The sequence below is a fragment of the Mesoplodon mirus genome (assembly GCF_964341445.2).
Source record: "Mesoplodon mirus genome assembly, chromosome: 8".
NCBI classification, from domain to species: domain Eukaryota; kingdom Metazoa; phylum Chordata; class Mammalia; order Artiodactyla; family Ziphiidae; genus Mesoplodon; species Mesoplodon mirus.
The window spans coordinates 658,541-679,461 of NC_138984.1; the positions used below are offsets into that span (position 1 = coordinate 658,541).

At 55.5% G+C, this 20,921-nt stretch overlaps 1 protein-coding gene across 1 annotated transcript in view; it reads right to left on the reverse strand.

The window, feature by feature from the left end:
• Positions 1-20,921, reverse strand: part of SNED1 (sushi, nidogen and EGF like domains 1) — a 90,998-nt gene that overhangs the window by 37,730 nt on the left and 32,347 nt on the right. The window contains exons 2-13 of the mRNA XM_082631495.1: positions 19,723-20,010; positions 16,086-16,226; positions 15,300-15,462; positions 13,180-13,305; positions 12,824-12,937; positions 10,819-10,932; positions 10,614-10,727; positions 2,682-2,807; positions 2,411-2,515; positions 2,034-2,147; positions 1,427-1,543; positions 20-136 (exon numbers count right to left, since the gene is read on the reverse strand). Of these exons, the coding sequence (XP_082487621.1) occupies positions 20-136; positions 1,427-1,543; positions 2,034-2,147; positions 2,411-2,515; positions 2,682-2,807; positions 10,614-10,727; positions 10,819-10,932; positions 12,824-12,937; positions 13,180-13,305; positions 15,300-15,462; positions 16,086-16,226; positions 19,723-20,010 (1,639 nt within the window). The remainder of the gene's footprint in view (positions 1-19; positions 137-1,426; positions 1,544-2,033; positions 2,148-2,410; positions 2,516-2,681; positions 2,808-10,613; positions 10,728-10,818; positions 10,933-12,823; positions 12,938-13,179; positions 13,306-15,299; positions 15,463-16,085; positions 16,227-19,722; positions 20,011-20,921) is intronic.

Sequence of the window (20,921 nt, forward strand, 5' to 3'; positions counted from 1 at the left end):
CCACCGTCTGGGGCCGCACCGATCTCGCAGTGCCTCCCGGTGAAGCGGTAGGGGCAGTCGCAGTGGTACTCGCCGCCCGCTTCCTTGCACGTGCCGCCGTTCCTGCAGGGCCCCGAGCTGCACAGGCGCGGCCGGGCTGTGAGGAGGGACAGACAGAGACTGAGAGGCGGGTAAACCAGGGCCAGCTTCCCGGCCCCGCAGTGCCCATGACGCCCCGCTCGATCCTCCTCCGTCCTCAGGCACTGCTGGGCCCCATGCGCCCAGGCCTGCCTCTCGGCGGAGCCTGAGGCCCAGCTGCAGCAGGGGCCGAGCCAGCCACGTGCAGCCCCTCAGCCTCGGGGCCCCTCTGCCCGCCCGCCCGCCCTCTCTCCCCTGCCCCAGGCTCTGCTGGAGAGCCAGGAGAGCTGGCCCCACAGCGCGGCCAGTGCTGCGCCCGCCTTCCTGCCTGGTGGGGAGCTGGCATCCACGGACCGGGCCGGGAGCCCCGCTGCGGCTCCGTTCTGATTTTCCTGTTTTCTGTACCTTTACTGGGGGCACCTCCTTGGACTTGCGGGGCCCCGGCCGCCCGCCCAGGCTGGAGGAGCCGCACCTTCACAGCCCAGCCAGGAGTTTAGACGCTTGGCCTCCTCGACGCTCGGGGGGGGATGTGAGGCAGGAGGGGGCCTGCCCCCAGGCTCAGGGGGCTGCTTCTCCCCCCGCACCCTGTGGGGCCTCCCAGGCTGCCGGCCCAAGTTCCGGCCACCCCACCCCGTGTCCCTCCGTGTCCGCTCTCCGGGATGCCTTTGCCGAGGGTGACGGACCTCAGCGGTACTTGCAGAGGATGAGGCCTACTCTCCGGAAAGCCCTCCTCCTGCTACAGGGGTTGGGGAGGCCACAGGGGCTCCGTGGCCAGAGCGCCGGGGACCTGCCCTCAGGGCCACCGTGGGAGCGGCAGAGGCTTGCGGGTAAAGGTCCAGGCTTCAGCTCTCTGGACGAGTGAGGGCAGCGGGAAGGCTGCAGGGCTGGACGTGGCCCGGTGCCGAGCCCAGGTGAATGGGCCGGGCCACACGGGGTCAGGGGGCCGGCACCCTGGGCTCTGACCAAGGGGATGCTTGGGTCACTGAAAAGAGTTCTGAGCGTTGCTTCAGACTGCATGGAAGAGACGGCCCTGGGTGGGTGCTGATGAGCACAGTGATGCCTGCTGTGTATTTACAGAAAAGTACTCACGTTCTTAAGTGGCTAAATGTTGTAAAATGTTGACATTCTCCAACTGCACTCAATTTAATGAAGTCCTAGTGAATTTTTAAAAAATCAGTGATTCTAAAATCCACTTGGAAAAACACTGAGCAGGAAAGGAAGCCCGTCGTGAGGAAAGCGCTGTGATGAGCAGGAGGCGGCAGGGGGGCCCCGCCAGCCCCCCGCCCCCTCGAGGGCTGCCGCGCCCCACCTTTCTCGCAGTGCCGGCCATGGAAGCCCCGCGGGCACTCGCACGTGTAGGAGTCATCCTGGGCGTCACAGGAGCCTCCATTGAAGCAGGGGTCCGAGTCGCAGGGGGACGGCAGCGCTGTGGGGACAGAGGGCGATCACCCTGAGGTCCTGGCTGGAACCAAGGCCAGGGTCTTGACTCCTCACGCTGGGCTCTAAGGCCCTCCCTGGAATTTCTTGTATTTCTGATTTTTCCAGAGTTCACCCTCACTCTTACGTGAGCTGGGACTGAGCTGTGGTCCACAAGGGGCTTGGTATCGTCACCACCAGCACCACCATCACGTGTGGTCACTCACTACCTAAGTCACTGGTCATCCACGCACTAATAGATACGCGGGGTGAACCTGTTTCTCCGCAGGTGCTCGTCAGGTGCACGTTAATGTTCTAGCACCTAAGCCCGGGGCTCAGGCAGGCGCGGCGTGGCACGTGCGCACGGCCAGGCCGTCCACCCCCAGGTCCCCTCGAGGGCCCCCTCCTGCTGCGCCCACTGCCTTCTCGCCCACCCCCGACCCCGGCTTCTGGGCCGGACCCCAGCCTCGCAGGCTGGCGCCCGCACCCACCCCACTCACAGTGGCTGACGTTGTGGTCGGTGTGGCAGACGCACAGGTAGCTCCCGCCGTACTCCATGCAGTAGCCGCCGTCGGGGCATTGCGTGTTCATGTTGCAGGGCATGGCCGTGACTTCTGCAGGGAAGGGGAAAGCCCGTCTCACGTCCCCGCGTGTCTCCCTGGAGACCGTGTGTCCTTGAGAAGGACCGAGCTGCCCGAGGCCCGGTGACCCTGCCGGGGTGACCAGGTTCGGGCACCCTTGTGGCCTCCCCACCCCACCCCCCGGGGCCCGCCATGCGGGTCCGGGCCCAGGCCCAAGCCACCACTTACACGGTGGTTGTGGGGATTCTCAGGGTCCAGGCAGGAAGGGCGCCCCCATCCCAGCCCTGGGCACCTACCAAATTCGCAGAGGAGCCCAAAGAAGCCCGGAGGGCACTGGCAGAGGGTGGTGTTAGCCCCCAGGCACCTGCCACCATTGCGGCACTCACAGTTGTTGGGGGTTCCTGCCACGGAGGGAGGGAGGGAGGAGCCTCCAATGTCGGGGTGCCCTCTCCTGACCACCGTCCCGTAAACCCCGCCGTGTAGCCCCTCTCCCTGCTCCCCACAGCCTCTCTCATGGGGGTTTGTGTGCACACCCCACAGGGCCCCGGCAGCCCGGCCCACACTCACTCTCCCTGCAGTCAAGGCCCATGAAGCCTTCGGGGCATTCGCACACGTAGCCCTGGTCCGCATCCACACAGGTGCCCCCGTTCTGGCAGGGGGCCGAGAGGCAGGCGTCGGGCACCGGGTGGCTTCCTGCAAGAAAGACGGAGGTCACCCGAGGCCGCGCAGAGAGCACGACGAGGACGGGGCCTCGGGCCGGGGACGAGGCGTCTCAACCTCTGTCCTCAGTGCCGAGCGCCCAGAAACTGGTCTCTAGCGGCCCCTCAGCCCCCGAGCCCCTTCTCTGGAGCAGAATGAGAAGCCAGAGTGAGGAGGGAGCCCCACGGTGTGCACCAAAGGGCCCAGCTGAGGCCAGAGCCTCCAAACATTTCCCATCAAGCATCTCTGTTAGTTAAATATTTGGGATTTTTTAACTTTAAGGTATCTTTCTGCTGCCGATTTCTAGTTTAATTTTGCTGTGGTCAGAGAACACAGTCCTTTTCAATTTATTGAGCCTTATTTTATGGCCGACAGGATGTTCTGTCATAGTGAAGGCTCCGTGAGCCCTGGAAGGAACGTGGGTGTCTGTGAATGTCAGTCGGGCCGGGTCGGCTGGCAGCGCTGCCCAGCCCCTGCATCCTTGCTGGTCCCCGTGCTTGTATGCTCTGAGCCACCGAGACAGGAGTTCTGCTAAAACCCCCGCCTATGACTGGGGATCTGTTTCCCCTTGTAGTTCTGCACCTGTTGCTTTGGGTTTTTCGATTTGTGTTACTAGGTGTTGCATATTTAGAGTTATGATGTCTTTCTGATGAACTGGCCTGTGGTCATTATAAAAGGTCCCTCTTCATTTCTGGCTGCTTTCCTACTCAAAAGTTTAATCTGAATGATATGAATACAGCCACTCCAGCTTCTCCTGATTCGTGTTTGCCTTTTTAGTCTGTTTTTAACTGTTCAATTTCCTCATGTTTTTTCAGAATTTATCTTTGAAATTAATATACAGTTAAATGACTTGTGTTTGAGGGACACGCCTAAGAATTTTATCACATGTATAGATGTGTGTATATGGATACAGGACAGGATACGGGATATTCCGTCATCCCCAAGGCCTCTTTGTTTTCTCTCTGCAGGGTCACAGACTCCCTCCCTCCTGAACCCCTAGAACTACTGGTCTGTTCATCACTGCAGTTTTGTCCTTTCAAGGATGCCAGAGAAGTGGAACCAAACAACCCGTACTCTTTTGAGACTGGCTTCTTTCACTCAGCGTCATGCCTCCAGGACTGTCTCAGGTGTTATAAGCATCAGTAGTTAGTCCTTTTTATGACCGAGTTGTGTCCCACGTCGACAGGTACCACAGTTCATGTGTCCGTTCACCCTCGGAAGGACGTTTGGGTTCCCGGTTTTTGGTGGCTATAGACATGCTACAGACATTCCTGTACAGAGTTCTGTGTGACATAAGTTTTCATTTGTTTAGGGTTAATACCTAGGAGTGCGATTGCTGGGTCATATTATAAGTGTATGTTTAACTTTATAAAAAAACTATCAAACTGTTTCAGAGTGGCCAAACCGTTCGGCATTCCCACCAAAAATAGGTGAGAGTTCCCATTGTTCTGTACCCTTACCAGGTCAGCGTCTTTTATTTTCGCAATTATCATAGGCTCGCAGTGGTGTCTCATTGTGGCTTTAATTTGCATTTCACCAGTGGTTAATGACAACAACAGATTTGTTCATCTGTTTATTTGCCTTCTGTGTATCCTTTTTGGTTAAGTGTCCGAGCCTTTTTATTATTATTATTAATTTATTTATTTACTTATTTATTTATTTAGGCTGTCCCGGGTCTTAGTTGAGGCATGCAGGATCTTTAGGTTTGGCACGTGGACTTCTTAGTTGCGGTGTGCATGTGGGATCTAGTTCCCCGACCAGGGATCGAACCCGGGCCCTCTGCATTGGGAGCGCCGAGTCCTAACCCCTGCACCACCTGGGAAGTCCCTCTCCCAGTCTTTAGCTTGTCTTTTCATTCTCTTAACCATGTCTTTCACAGAGGAAAAGTTTTCAGTTTTGATGAAGTCCAATTTATCTATTTTTTTTTTGATAGAGCATGCTTTTGCGGTCTTGTCTTAGCACTCTTTGCTTAACCATGAGTCACAAAGATTTTTCTACCTAAAAATCTTTAGTTTTCTTCTAAAAACGTTATAGTTTTCTGTTTTCTGTTCAGGTCTATGATTCATTTTGAGTTAATCTTTGTATAAGATGTGTTTAGGTTGAAGTTCATTTTCTGCATAAGGATGTCTAATTGTTCCAACATCGTTTGTTGAAAAGATTATCCTTTTTCTGCTGAATCTCTTTTATACCTTTTCAAAAAGTAATACCCATATTTGTGTGGGTCTGTTTCTGGATCCTCTTTCCTGTTGTTGATTGGTGTGTCAATCCCTTTGCCAACACCACACAATCTTGATCACTGTAGCTTTATAATAAGTCTTAATACCAGGTAGTGTGATTCCTTAAAATGTATTCTTCTTTCTTGAAATTGTTTTGGCTATCTTAATTCCTTTGCCTTTCCATATAAATTATAGAATCAGCTTGTGTGCAGCTACCAAAAACCCTGCTGAGATTTTGATTGGAATCATGTTAAATCTACAGGTCAGTCTGGGGAGAGCTGACATATTTGCTATGTTAAGTCTTCTAATCCATGAACATAGTGTCTCTCTATGTACTGAGAGCTTCTTTGATTTCTTTCATCAGCATTTTGTAGTTTTCAGTATTTAAATCCTGAAAATGCTTTATTACATTTATACCTAAGTCTTTCAATAAATGGTATCGTTTTTTTTGTATCCATCATTTTATTGTTTAAAAATCAACTGTAAATGTAATACATATGAACAATTGCAAAAAAATTATAAAAAATTTCAAGCAAAATATAATCAATACTTCCCAGGGAGAATGGGACACTCATTTTCCCACAGCCTTTCCAATTCCAGATACCATCAACTATCAAAGTTTTTACCAATCTAATGGGCAAAACCTGAAATTAGATTTTTTATTTAATTTGTAGTTTCTTGATTAGTGAGGCTGAGCTTTTCACTTGTTTATGGGTGTTTGTTTCTGTGTGTGACTTTCCTGCTTACATTCTTGGCCATTGTTTCCGCTGAGTTGTTTGTCTTTTGCTTATCAGATTACACATGCCCAACTTGAGGGAGCCCAGGAGCTCAGAAAGAACATGATGGGGCTGCCGCCCCAGACCCCCTCCACGCCCTCCCCAGCACATCTCGTCCTCTGGGGCTATGCTTTTGGTCCTCTGGCATGAAATCTGGGCTTAGTGGCCCCACTCTGCTACTTACTTCCTGTGACCGCACTCCTGTCTGGGGTCACGTGGCTGGAGGACAGAGAAAGGGAAAAACAGCAGGAGTTTGCCCACACTTGTGAAGCCGAGAATTCCCCCAGCCAGAGAGGAAGGCTTCCCCCCACTGCTGCCTCTGTGGGTCCTGCTTCTCTGTCAGTGCTGATGCTCACTTCTGGTTTCGGGGTTGCTCTGAGACCAGCTGGCAGGGTCGGGGGGACACCAGAGGAAAATAATGAGGACTCGCCCCTGTGCTTCTCCCCACCCCGCCCGCTACTACGTCAGAGTCCTCAGAGCTACTCCCAGCACTCAGTCCAGGATTGGTCGCTGCACTCAGTGTGAGAGACCCATCCCACTACTTTAAAATGATCTGTGTCTTCCTATTTGCAGCAGGTTTCTTGTAGAAAGTATATGGTTGGGTCTTGCTTTTCAATTCGATTTGACAATCTCTGTCTTTTGTGTTTTTAACCATTTTTACATTTATTGGTTTTTTTTGGTTTGTTTTTTGTTTTTGGTTTTTTTTGCGGTACGTGGGCCTCTCACTGTTGTGGCCTCTCCTGTTGCGGAGCACAGGCTCCGGACGCGCAGGCTCAGCGGCCATGGCTCACGGGCCCAGCCGCTCCGCGGCATGTGGGATCTTCCCGGACCGGGGCACGAACCCGTGTCCCCTGCATCGGCAGGCGGACTCTCAACCACTGCGCCACCAGGGAAGCCCCATTTTTACATTTAAATGTAATTGCCAATGTGACTGGATTAAACCCATCACCTTGTTATTGTTTCTTATTTGTCCCACTTATTCTTTGTTCCTTTTTCGTCTTTTTTTTTTTTTTTTCTGGGTGAACAAAACATTTGTTTATGTGAAATCATAAGGTGAGAAAGCATATGTAAAATTTCATAAATGCCACTAAAAATTTATTTAAACTTTAACTACTAGGCTTCATTTATTCTTAAAGATATAAAGTTGTGTTTTCATTTTGAGTTAGAAAATTATATTCCTTTTTCTTTTCAATGACTGTAGATTTTTCAAATTTTCCTACACACTTTTATTTTTATTTATTAACTAGCAGTAGCTAGTAATATAACTCATTTGCTCAGTTAACATTAAATATTTATTTAAGGATTAAATCCTCTGAATCCTGAATTCCTTTCCACTGCTAAAATCTGGTATTTCATAATTGTACCTTTGAATATTTAATGGTAGTTACAGCCAGTGTTCTTTATCTTCCTTTTTCTCCTTTTCATACCTTCTGTATTGAGTATTTTTAGGATTCCATTTCATCTCCATGATTGGTTTATTGGCTATAACTCATTATTATTATTTTTTTACTTGCTGCTCTAGGGTTTACAATGTATACCTTTAACTTATCACAGTCGACCTTCAAACAGCATTATACCACTTCGTATATGTCAGGACCTTATGATATTATACTTCCATTTCTCCCTGTCTATCCCTTATGCCAGAATTTGATAAACAAAGGCTCAAAGACCAAATCTTGCCTGCCACCCATTTAAAAAAATAAAGTTATCATTGGAACATGGCCATGCCCATTCACTTATGCACAGTCTGTGGCTCACTGCTTTTGCCTTACATTAGTAGAGCTGAATAGCTGTGACCACATGACTCATAAAGCCAAAAAAATTTACTATCTGGCCCTTTACAGAAAAAGCTTGCACAGGCTGCTTTAAGCTATTGGTGTCATACATTTTATTTCTATGTATATTGTAAACCCCAAATATGTTGCTATTTCTTTGTTTTAAAAATATCTTTAAAAAGATTAACAAGTAAGAAGAAAAGTCTTTTATTTTTACCCATATATTTACCATTTCTAGAACTCTTCATTCCTTTGTGTAGATCCAGATTTTCATCAGGGACCATTTTTCTTCTGTTGAAAAGACATTTCTTGTAATGCATATATGCTGATGATGAATTCTCTGTTTTTGTTGTCTGAAAAATCTTTATTTCACCTGAATTTTTGAAAGAGTTTTGCTGGGTATATAGCACTAGGTTGACAGCTTATTTCTTTCATGCTTTAGGGGTGTTGTCCCACTGTCTTCCGACCTGCATTGTCTCTGATGAGGAGGCTGTTGTCATTCTTGTTTCTCTGTACAGTCTGTCTTTTCTCTCTGGCTACTTTTAAGATTTTCTCTGTCATTGGTTTTCAGCAATTTGATCATGATGTGGCTTCATATGGTTTTCTTCATGTTTTTCTTGGATGTCTGGTTTTCATTTTCATCGGACTTAGAAAGTGTTTGGCTGTTGTTTCTTCACAGACTTTTTCTGCCCTCCTTCAGCCCCCTCCCTCATTGCCGGCACTCCAAGTACACACCTGCCAGACTGCATGGTGTCTGTGCACAGGCCCCTGAGGAGGCGCTGTCCTTTCATCTTATTCTCTCTGGGCTGCATGTTGAATTGCTTCAATTTCTCTCTTCAAGGTCATTGATCTTTCCTTCTGTGGTGTCTTAATCTGCTGTTAACACCATCCAGTGTATTTTTTTTTTTTTTTTTTTTTGTGGTACACGGGCCTCTCCCGTCGTGGAGCACGGGCTCCGGACGCGCAGGCTCAGCGGCCACGGCTCACGGGCCCAGCTGCTCCGCAGCATGTGGGATCTTCCCGGACCGGGGCACGAACCCGTGTCCCCCGCATTGGCAGGCGGACTCTCAACCACTGTGCCACCAGGGAAGCCCAAATCCATCCAGTGTATGTTTTAAATTCAGATATTATATTTTTCATCTCTAGAAGCTTCTTTTTTTAATACCTTCTACTTCTCATTATGTCTTTTTCCCTCAACAGTCTTGAACATATGGTGCATGTTCACGATAGACAACTGAACATTTGTACTTGCTGATTCTGTCATCTCTGGCCACTGTTTCTATTGATCTATTTGACTTCTGGCTGTGGCTCATATATTCTCAATCCTTTGTATGCCTAGTAACTTTTGGTTGGGTATTTTGGGGTCCTGGGTTCTGTTATTATTCCTTTAAAGAGTGGAGGATTGTATTCTGGCATACAGTGAAATTACTTGGGCTCAGTTTGATCCTTTCAAACTTTCTTTTAAGATTTCTTGGGACAGATGAGATTAGCCATTAGCTTAGCATTTATTTATCCCCACTACTAAGGTGACACCACTGGGGACTCTACTCAGCGTTGGCCCTGCCTATGAAGAGCTCACTCCACTCCAGCTTGTGGGGAGGCGGGTTTGAGTTCCAGGAATTGTCTGACTCACCACTCCCAGGGGTTCTTCCCCAGCCCAGTAGATTTCACCCGACCCACATTCAAGGGGTCCCCCTGCAGATCTCCAGAGCCGATCTCATGCTCTCTCCCCTTACCCCCTTCCCCTCTCAGTTGCTCTGTCCTTGCTGGTACTATCCCCCCAAATTCCAGCCACTGAATTTGAATCTCTGTCTCCTTGACCCAGAGACTCAGAGGAACTGCTGGAGTCTGGGTCCGTCCCCGGCCCCGCCCCGGCATGGCAGCCTGGAAACGGCTCCGAGGCAGCCTTGGGGCAATTGTAGGGCTCACCCCATTTCATTCCCTCCTCTCAGGGATGACAGCTCTCTACTTTCTGTTGTCCAATGGCTGAAAACAGTTGTTTCATATATTTTGCCTGGTTTTCTCATTGTTGACAGTGAGAGGGAAGTTCCCAGGGCAGTTAATCCTTGTTGGCCGTAAGCAGAAGGCTAGATACTCTTTTTTATAATCTCCAACTTTTGGCCAGCTTCCTGCTGTATGTGTGATGTGGCTAATGAGCTTGTGCTGGGGTAGACAAGTCGGTTGTTTCTTATTGTTTGCTTTCATTTGCATTATTCTTCGTACAGAACATGGTTTCTTTGCAAAATCTTTTGAAATCACTTATCTGTTTTCTGACATGAGTTTAGTGAAATACACTGATACTTAAATAACAATCTAGGCAATCATGTGACACATCACGATGATTTCAGTCAACAGGTAAGGTTGCCACCCTCTTGCTCTCTGCACCGTGAAGCTTCACCATCGCCTCAGGACACAGCCCGCCCTGCGTGTGGCCATCCAACCAAAGACCAACGGAGGGCACAGCATCCATCCGCGTCTCACTCATGGGTAGAACCTAATTTCCTTCTTAGGTTTTGAGACTCGAAGCAAATCCGATGAGTTTGTCTTGAGCGCCCCCCCCACCGGGGAGATACAGGCACAGCTGTTGTCAGCTGGGGGACCAGAGCCGTGGGAGGTAAGGCGATGTCAGGTGCTAAAGCCCTGAATTTACTCTGTGGGTCTGTTAACTGACCTACCGAGTCCTAACCAGCATTTCAAACAGTATGCAATAGAACAGAAGCTAGCAGGCTCCATCACTTGAGCTTTCTTTCCGACGCCCACGGCTTGTTTCCCTAGCAAGGTGAGGGGTCTGGGGTAGGAAGGAGGAACAGTAAACAGCCAGGAATCTCCTGAGTCGGGGGAGGGGCCCTGGGACTGTGCTCACCCATACCTGCATTTTCCAGATGGAGAGCAGGCCCAGAGAGGGGAACAGGTTCGCTCAGCCTTACCCAGCATGTGGACAGCAGAGCTCAGACCAGACCTCCCCACCCCCCAGAGGGAAAGGGGGCAGCTGACTGCTGTCACTGGTGGGGGCTTCGGGCACGTGGCCGTTACCTGTCTCGCAGCGAGGTCCCTCGAAGGGCTCTGAACAAAGGCAGGTGAAATTCCCCACCAGGTCGACACACGACCCTCCGTTCAGGCAGGGGTCAGAGCCGCACTCGTCCACATCTGGGGGCGGCAGAGGTGGGTGCTCGGCTCTGTGCCAGCCTTTGAGCACCTGGCACCCTGCACCCCTGCTCCCACCCGAGGGCACACTCACCCGTCTCGCAGGCTGCACCCGTGTAGCCGGCTGCACACACACACACCGCGGAGCCGCCGTCCGCCTGGCACCAGCCGCCGTTCTCACACTCTTTGGCATCGCATGGAGACTGTGCTGCAGGCACAAAGTGGTGGAAGGCCATTGGATCCCCAGCTGTGGTGGGCCCAGGGGCTCCTGCTGAGCCCCACTGCTGACATCTCGGGCTGCAGCACGGGTGGATCTGGCCGTCTCTGGAGGGCATCGGGCCCTGGGGGACCAGGGCAGTCCCAACCCACCGGCACTGAAAGCTTGTCTGAATGGGGTTTATTTCAGCAGACCTGGGGAGGAGGGAGGGTGTGCCTGTGCCTGGCGGGGGACGTGGAGGTGAATGGGACCCAGCTCCCGCCCTCCTGGGCAGTGCCCCTGCTAAGATGACTGTGACAGAGCTGTCATCACAGGACAGGGCTCTGGGGCTGAGAGATTCCTCCCAGCTGAGCGGGGGGCACAGCCTGTGACGGAGCCCTGAGGGGGCGCAGGAGGGGCCTGAGTGGTCCGGGGCTGAGGGTCCAAGGTGGGCGAGGCGACACTTCTTGCTGCAAGGACAGTCCTGCAAAGGCCCTCGGCCCCCAGTCAGGTGGGAGTGAGCAGGCGGGAGCCCGCCTTTGTCGGTGCTCTGGCCTGCCCCTCACCCAGGATGCTGGCCTCACATGGTGGCTGCTGGCAGCAGGTGGGGGGAACACTGCCTTCCCCCAGCTATGTCGCCTGTCCTGCTGACAGCTCATTCCAAAAAGGACTCAATACAGGAACCAGACGGGATCCCCAAAGCGGGTGACCCACCCTGGAGTCAGGGTGGGGGGCAGTGGGAGGAAGCAGGCCTGAACCCTGGGAGGTGTGGAGGTGCTTTGGTGGCTGACGGCACACGGTGACCCCCGTCTCTGGGACCCTGACTCCACCAGAGAGCAGGGATGGGCACGGGTGGGGGAGGGGAGACTCGGGCCGAGCGGTACCCACATCCCTGCTGTCATGGGTTCTGGGGGCCAAGGTGGGTCCTGAGACCAGAGAGCCTCGTGGGGGACTGGGGGCTGGTACCCATGGGTGTTGCCATGGTGGCCATGAGGAGGCCAAGGCTCACGGCTCCTGGCTCTGGCCCCAAGCCCTTCCAGGGTCCCACCCGGCCCGGACATGTGTACACACACCAGAGTTAAGGGCTTTAAAACATTCCCTGTGGCCATAAGTCTCCATTAGAAATGGTTTTTCTAGATTGAGACATTGGTGCGGTTGCTACTTGTACACACTCGATTTAACTATGTGTTATATGTTTTTCTAAATAACAGTTACACATCAGTAAGCGTATGTAGGGGACAGTGTGTCTGGCTGAGCCGGATGGGGATCAGGCGTCATCGTGCTTTGATTTTAAGGGGCTCCGTTTGTTGGGCTCCCCTAGCGGCTTCCCACAGTGACACAGGGGTGGGAGTGGGGCGTCCACCTTCCTTTACCAGGTGGGTGAAGGGCCCAGGGTGAGGGGGCCCCAAAGAGGTGCTGCATGAACGGCAGGGAGTAGAGGTCTGATCAGAAAGCGCTGCTTCCAAAGAGCCGCGCTCAGAAGTGGGGTGGCAGGCGGGCGTGTGGCTGCAGTTTGGAAGCAACAAGGGGGTCTTGAGAAAGACCCCAACCCACATCTAGGCCGTGCGACCCCCGGGATGGAGAGCAACAGCCTGCACTCCTGCCAGGAGCAGCTGGGGTTCAGGGTTTCAGGGGTGCAGGCCTATGGTGAAATGGGTCCGGAACCAGGCCCTGCCCTGTCCCAAGGCCTCACCCTTGGCTGTGTGCTGTGGTCAGTGCTCCTGTCACGCCCACAGGGCGGGGCCTCTCCTCTGGAGTCTGGGCTCCTGCACCCCCTGCCCCCGGGCCTCTCTGGGGCCAGGCCCCCTGCGGCACGCTGACCTGATGCCCCCACCAGGCTAGCCACCACTCCCTGGTCGGGCAGGACCTTCCCCACGGCCCTGCAGCCCCTGGTTCCTCTCACCTGTCTCACAGGTGGGTCCCCCGAAGCCGGCCGGGCACTGGCAGATGAAGCTGTTGACGCCGTGCGTGCAGGTCCCGCCGTTCTGACACGGGTGGGAAGCACACTCGTTCACATCTGGAAAACGGGGAGGACTCAGTGGAGGCGCCGCTGGGGAGGACCTGCTGTGGCCCGGGGCGGCGCGGCTGCAGAGCCCGCCCACGTGCTCACCGTCTCGGAGCCTCTGTGTCTGGCTCCCCCAGCGGCGCCTCCCGGATGCCACCCACACCACGGGGACAGAGGCCCGAGGCCTCAGGCTCTTGGGGCCGTTGGCTGTGCTGCCGGGTTCCTCCAGGTGGGCGGTCCCAGCAGAAACTCACCCAGGTGGCACCTCCTCCCGGTGAAGCCCGAGAGGCAGGAGCAGGTGTAGGAGGGGTTGCCCGTGACGCAGTCGTCGATGCACTTGCCGCCGTTGAGGCAGGGGCGCAGAGTCAGGCACACGGAGGCTGCGGACACAGGGAGGGCAGGGCCGTCAGCCTGGCCCCGGGGGCCCCTCTCGGGGGAGGCGCTGCGAGGTCCGCTGCTGCTGGGTCTCTGTTACCTCGAGGACAGGCCGCCCGCAGGGCTCAGCTCATGGGGCCCACCCTCCGCAGAGGCAAGGCCACCGAAACCCACCGTGAATGAGCACACGTGGGCAGGTGCCGGAGCGTCCCAGGGTTTCAGGCCTCCTGTTACTAGGAGGGCCCCGGGAAGAGCTGGCTGGTGTCCAGGGAGGGAGGGAGAGAGGGGCACTCCCGGAAGGGCTCTCGGGCCCCGAGCACCACCAAGGCTGTGGGTGCCTTTGAGGACCGTCCCTGCCCCCACTGGTCCACTCACCGAGCCACACCGGCACTCAGGCCGCGTAGTCCGGCTGCCCTGCAGCGGGTGGCGGCTGACTGCCTGAGCCCGTGTCAGGACCAGCCCTTCTCAGAAGGTAGACTGACAGGTATGGGCGCTTGCCTCTCAGGTGTGAACCCACCCTCCCTCCCTGGTGACTCCAGACTGACGCGCACGCGCACGGGCTCCATCTCCTGGGCTTGCAGCGTGGGGCGGGGACACGAGGGGGCTGGTCCCCCTGCAACCCCACGGGCCCGTGCCCCTCAGGGCCTCCGTGTGCGAGACCTTTGAGGGCCCAGCAGGGCCTCCTCCGTCTGCTCCCTGCAGAAGCCTGGGGCGGGAGAGAAGTACCACCACATGGGAACGGCATCCCCGAGGGACTGACTGGACCCTCCTCTGAGGACCCCAGTCCTCAGGCTCACAGCCGGCAGCCTCTGCGGGGAGCATGGACCTACCCACACCTGCACGCACACCCGCTCACACCAGTCCCCACCTGCACCCATACTCTACCCCTCAACCACAACCCAAGCCCCTGGCCGCTGGCAAGCGCCAAACCTCTCTGCTGCCCACACAAAGGTGTGGTGACTGAGTAGTGTCCCCGTGACCTGAACCATTGCGGCTCCGAGCCCGGGCGGGTGTTGCCACTCTGGGGGAGGGGGGCGAAATCAGTAGCCCCCGGGCTCCTGGCCCTGTGGGCCGCCCCCTCGTTCACACTGGTGAGTGGGTGGGCTCAGGCTCCCCGGGCCTCTCTCACCAGGGCCCATATCCAGTCCTCGGCGCGGTACACACCTGCCCTCCCTGCCCCCCCCCCGGGGTGCGCGCCTGCTCCCCTGGCAGGTCTGGGTGGGCTGCCTTGCGCTGGGTTCATCCCTGGGACAGTGTTCAGGAGAATCAGCCCCTTTTGGTGGCCTTGGTCCCCATGGGGGTGGGAGGCGATCTCTGGGGGAGGTCCCAGCACTGGCCTCACTGGCTCCAGGCTTGGCCGGGGGAGTGGCGCGGCTGAACCCGTCACTTGACACCCTCCCCACTCCGTTTGTAAGCAGGGGTTTCAGGAGGGTCTGTGACCCAGAGCCACACAGCAGGAGAGCCGGGAGCACATCCTCTGTGGCCAGTCCCGCTGCTTCCACAGGCCTCGTGCTTGCCCCCGGGGTGGACCCTGCTCCCGTCTACTCTGTGTTCTGTGCCTGAAGGACCCCGGGCGTCAGGGAGCTCCCTCCTGTCAGGTAGATGTCCAGGTTGTCACACAAGCACGAAGTCCCACCAAGAAGCAAGGCAGCAAAATGGGTGGAAAGAGGGCCTGCCTCCCAGGTGGTCCTGAGGACGCGGGAGGCCATGCAGGAATGCCCAGGATTCCCTGGGTGGGAATGTGACCCCAGCTCCCCCCCTTTACACCCCTTCGCACTTCAAACCGTGCTCTCCAGCAAACCCCTTCTCCTCAGCAGAGGCAGGAAGGCCTCCCAGGGGCAGACTGAGGCTCAGGGGTGAGCCCAGGGGAGAGGAGCCGAGGTGGGCGGGGCCGGGCGCCCCCAAGAAGCCCGGGCCTCCCCCTCCCTCCCCCCCCCGCCATCCCGCCTCCCTAATCCATGCCCCTCCGCCACCCCAGCCACTCTCTCTGTCCTCTTACTTGTATGGCCGCAGCCCCCCACGCGCACCTGGGCATCATCGATTCGGAACGCCCAGCGCCCGGGCACGCCCACGTTGGTGGTGCTCGCCACCTCCGCCATGGCCGCTGTGCGTGAGCCGGGGATGCTGAAGTAGCGCCGCCCATCGCCCGCATTGAAGCCGGCCTGGGGGCGGGTGGGAGAGAGTGGGGGTAGGTGCGGGCTGGGTCCGCAGGTCTCCCTAACGTCCCTGAGACCCACCTCCCGCGGGGCAGCCTCGTGAGCTGCGCAGCGCTGAAGACTCAGGAGCATCCTCGCCGTCCCGCGTGCTGTCCCCGCCTCCCAGCCCCGCCCCGCCCTAACCAGCAGTTCCTCCCGCCGCTGACCAGGTTGGGCCCTGGCAGCCCTCCCCCCACCCCTTCCCGCCCTCTCCTGGGCCTCCCCTAGGACCCAGGGCCAGTGTGACCTCAGGAGAAAGTAGAGAGCCTGGAGCGGGGGGAGGGGCACTCCCAGGCCGTGGGGGCTCGCACTTGACCGCCCTCCGCACCTGGGATTTTCTGCTGGCCACTGTCCCTCAGGCCACGGGCCAGGCCACCCCAGGCCACAGCGCACACAGAACTCTGTCCCAGCTGCAGCTGGCCCTGTAGGGCTGGCCGTGTGGGTCAGGACAAAGGTGCTTTGGCCCGAGACTGTTTCTGTGGTTCTGGGCTGGGAGAGGCCTCTGCACAGCACTGGGCGGGGGTGGGGGGGGCATCCACCTGCCTTATCAGCTCGTGACAGTCCCAGCCGTGGGGAGCAGGGGCCCCTACCTGGGCCGCGATGCCGCCCAGACCAGCGGCGTCGCCCCCGCTGCTGGCGTGCGTGCCCGTGGTCCACGTGATGGACTCGTAGTTGAAGATGGTGAAGGAGAGCTTGCCGTCGGTGATGAGCACAGTCTGGAACGTGTTGACCTGCCAAGGAGGGGCCTGAGCGGGGCCTGCGCCCCCGTCTCCACCCAAAGACCCCGCCCTGCCCACACTGCTGTCGCCCACTGGTCCCTCCTCTATTTCCCCAGCGAGATGGTCAGCCACAGGGAGGCCCCGATGACCTCGGCCTCCATCCTCCGCTGTGTCCCCAGTGCCTGCCCCCCCAGTATTATCTGATGCCTGGTGAGCGAGTGAAGCCCACTGAGGGGCTGTGGAGGCCACAGACGCCAGGAGCAGACAGTTTCCTCTGTGGGTCTGGGGGCACAGAGGGTTCGTGACTACCTAGCCAAATCCACAAACTCATCTCATGTGAGATGAACAATAAAGTAAAAGGGGAAAGGGGAAAGATAAAAAGGGAAAAGAAGGAAAGGCAGTTTTTAATCGTTAAGTTTTTTGGTTTTCATGGAATCCTCCATGAAAATATTAGTGGGCAGTGTATACATAAGAGGTGCTATTTCAGAATGGGCAAAGGGTGAGATTGTTTAAGAAATCATCGTGGGACAAATAGGAAACTCTGAAAAACAATGAAATTGGAGCTTTATATCTCTTATGAAAATAAATCCCGAATCGAGTAAGGTTGTAAATGAGGCTGTCATTGGCCTAGAGGAAAATGTAGGCGCATATGTAGAACGTCTAGGGAAGGACTTTTAAGCCTGACATTTGTTGAAACTGCAGAAACCAAAAAGGAGATTTATACGTTTGACTACAAGAACTTCTGGATATAAAAACGTGTCATGAGATCAAGCTGAATGGCAAAGAGTGAAGTGAAAAGTGTGTTTATAACATACACAGCAGAAAAACTGGTGATGTCTTTAATTCAAGTAGAACTTCCACGGATCAATAAGAAAAGGAACAAAAAGATTACAGAAAAATTGGCAAAGGGTGTGAACAGAAACATCACGATAGAATACAACTAGCCAATGATTCCCCATTACTAGAAATCAAAGATGTGTAAAGCTGAAAAAACCAGGGGCATTCCTTTCTTGCCTGTAGAGTTGGCAGGCAGGAAAATAATAGTGCGTTTGGCTGGGGTGCAGGGCTACAGGCACTTCTGAATGTGGCTTAGGCAACTATGAGTGGGCACAGTTTTGAGGGGACATCAGACTTCCGCAGGCAGCAATCTCCCTTCTAGCAACTCATGCCAGGATGATTTCACAAACCACTGGGGGCCATGCAGCGCCCCTCGGGGCACCCCGTGATGGAGGCGGCACGCCCACCGGAGTGCAAGTGCCGCCACGCCAGGCTGGCACGCAGGCATCGCACATGGGGGAGTCCCACGCTGAAAGACGACAGCAGGGAAACCAAGCGCGCTCCTGCAGGAAGGCAAGCTCAGGTGCCAGGACTCAGAGGACAAGGAGGGCGTGAGGGCTGGAAGGCCCGAGCAGTGGGAAGGTCTGAGGAGGGCAGGACCATGGTTGGTCAGCAAGGCCAGTGGAGGGGCTTTGCGAGCTGTGAGGCCCAGACTTTTGAGGAGGACGAGGACATGCCCGAAGCTTAACCATCACTTTCTGTTGATCGACCTGCCCCTGCAGGTGCCCCCAGGGGAGGGCTTCCCCATCTCCCAGCTCCCAGACTGGTTTCCACCCCAAACTCAGAATCCCGGTTCCCTGTCTCACAAGATAATCATTTTGGAACTGACATCTCCGGGTTTGAAAAGAGAACGTTAAGGTTTCCTCTCTCTGCTCAGGAGGGGCCCTGGGCGCCTCCTTCTTCCCAGGTGGAGAGGTAATAGGTAAAATGACTCTGCAGAGGTGAAATTATAACATAAAAAATGATGTGGGGCTTCCCTGGTGGCGCAGTGGTTGAGAGTCCGCTTGCCAATGCAGGGGATACGGATTCGTGCACCGGTCCCGGAAGATCCCGCATGCCGCGAGGCGGCTGGGCCCGTGAGCCATGGCCGCTGAGCCTGTGCTCCGCAATGGGAGAGGCCACAACAGTGAGAGGCCCGCATACCGCAAAAAAAAAAAAAAAAAAAAAAAAAAAAATGATGTAGAAGAACATATAAGAATGAGGAAGGTGCCCACAATACTGCTGAGTGAAAGAAACACTCACAAAACAGCACGTTCCAGGTGGTTCTATTTATTTTTTAACGTGTGGGTTGATTCACAATAGGACATGTTGAACGGGAGTTATCTCCTGCTGGTGGGGCTGTAGATTCTTTTTCTCTACTTTTTGTTAAAAAGACATTTTTCTTACAAATTGGCGATAAGAAAAAACAAACAAAACATACAAAATGTTAGTGGGCTATGTGTGAACAGAAGTTCAGTCGTGAAATTTCTTTGTAGTAATGTTTACAGAAAAAGCCCATCTTTCCTGATTTGCTGTCATACTCCTGTTAAAACCCCCAGCAGTGACGGTTACTCTCGCGAGGTACCTGACAACCAGCTTGCTTCTCTTTTGCCTCTTGGAGGCTGGAGGGTTCGTAAGCATCACCACCTGCACGTCCCTCCCCGCCCCGTCCCCACCTGAGCCGCCGCGGCTGGGGACTCTGGGCTCTGCTCAGCACATCTAGGACCGAGCCCGTCTGCCACCTGTCCCCACCTCTCCCACCCCGTGCCTGCGATGGGAGACCGGGCACCGCCCTCGAGGCTTCTCTCTCCTCCTCAGCCCAGCGTGGTCACACCCACCCTAACTGCTGTGCTGAGCGCTCCAGTCCCGCCAGCTCCAAAATTCCCCCATGTGGCCGAGCCGGGCCCCCAGGCTTGCACAGCATCAGGGAGAGCCCACGTCCTGCTGGCGTGGCGTCCCTGTTATGTGGTCGCTGGTGTCCCCCCTGCTAGAGTGTGTCCCACGGGAGAGTCATGTCCTGTGCTCTCTGCCTGGGGCCGCCTCCCCAGAGCCCAGAACACTGCCTGCCCCAGACGTGTCCCTAAAGGAACGTGTATTAAATGTGTGGGCGTACCGTCCTGAAAGGCCGCCCGCTCCCCAGTGCTTTTCTCTAGAGAGCCGCCCTCTGTCCCATGCAGTTGTGACCCAGCACCCATCACGGGCCTGGCCGCGGGAGGTGCCGGTCACGCATCTGTTGCCGGAGGGGCTATGCCGCCCTCACTGGGGATCCGCCCACCACACTGACCACGCTGGGTAAAGTGGTCAGTTATTCTGGACTTAGCGCTGTGGCCGTTTGGCGTCATCAAGGAATAATGTATTAAACGGAATAAACTTCCCATTTAACCCTTTGAGTACTGAACCGTTCCGAATGGAAACCTTCTAACACAGACCATCTGCGTCCCCCGAGTGACTGAAGGACTGTGTTGGGGCACCTGGCGTTTCCCTGGACGCGGGTGGTTTCCAGGAGGCCCAGGCTCCATCCCCCCTCCAGCCTGGCCCTGTGACCTTGGGCAGGTGGCTTCGCCCCTGAGTCCAGCTGTCCCCCCTGGGCATGAAGCCCAGGGATTATGTCTGGCCCACTCAGCAAGGCAGGGGGCCCTGGAGGGAGACCCTGGGCCCCAGGTGGATGTCCTCCCTTCCCCAGAACACTCACGGGGGAAGAGGAGCTGCCTCCGAAGAAGGTCACGCGGTACCAGGTGGCTATGAACACCCAGGTGGCGGAGAAGCCTGGGAGCTCGGGGAAGTAGCGCCTGACATCCTCTGTGGCCCTGCGCAGCGTGGCTGCGTCGGTGGCCTCCCGGTAGTACACGTCGCCTGCACGCCGGTTGTCCACGTCCGCCCAGAAGGCCGCCACCACGCAGCGGTCCTTGGCGATGGGAAAGGCCACTGGGGTGAACTGAGAAACCTCCTTCAGGAAGGAGATGATCCCGTTGTTGTTCACCTGTCGGGGCAGAAAGCCAGAGAGGGGCCAGCTGGGGGCCTCCCCAGCATCACCCCCTGGGCACCCTCTGAGGCTGAGCCAGCCTTGGGCAGGGTATTTTCAGGATGGCCTGGCAGTTCCTGGTCCCTGATTTGGGATCCCTGGGCCTGCTCCAACCCCTCCCGGACAGGCCGTGGCTCAGGGCACAGGCTCTGACCTGTTTGCTATACATGGTGCCCTGCAGAGTGCCTGGCCCAGGGCTGCCAGCGTAGGGTGGGGATCCCCCAGTGTGGGCCCTGGCTTTGGGTGGTAGGGGGCTCAGACCTGCCCAGTGGCCCCAGCTCCTTGATCCGACTCCCATCAGGGGCCGCAGGAGGGCAGGGCAGTCCCAGCCTCTGAGCCAGGTCTGGAAGGGTGAGCAGGAGGCATGCTTGCCGAGCAAGGGTGGGGATGGGCTGGGACCACTGTGGACAGGGGAGGCTGGGAGGGCCTCGATGGCCAGGTGAGGCACCTGTGCTCAGGACTCCAGGTAGTGGAGCCCCAGAAGGCCCCTGAGCACAGGAGGTGGAGCGGCATCTTTGTGGTCAGACACAACTGGTTCTAGCATTGATCCTGCGACTCTCTAGCTATGCAGCCACCAGGCAAGTTAGGCTTTGCCTCTCTGTGCTCTGGCTTTTCACCTGTAGGATGGGGCAGACACTCATTCTGGCCTCACGGGGTGCTGGGCAGGGTTGAGTGGACTAATGATCACAGAGTCGGCTCTAGACCATCACGATTTATCCTGGGAAGACTGTGGTCAGACCGTGCTTTTAGAAATGACCCTTCGGGTGAGGGCAGGCTCTGTAATCTACACCAACCAAAAAGGCAGATAAATACACCTCTCTTCTTCTTTTTTCATAAGATTATTTATTTATTCATTTGGCTGCATTGGG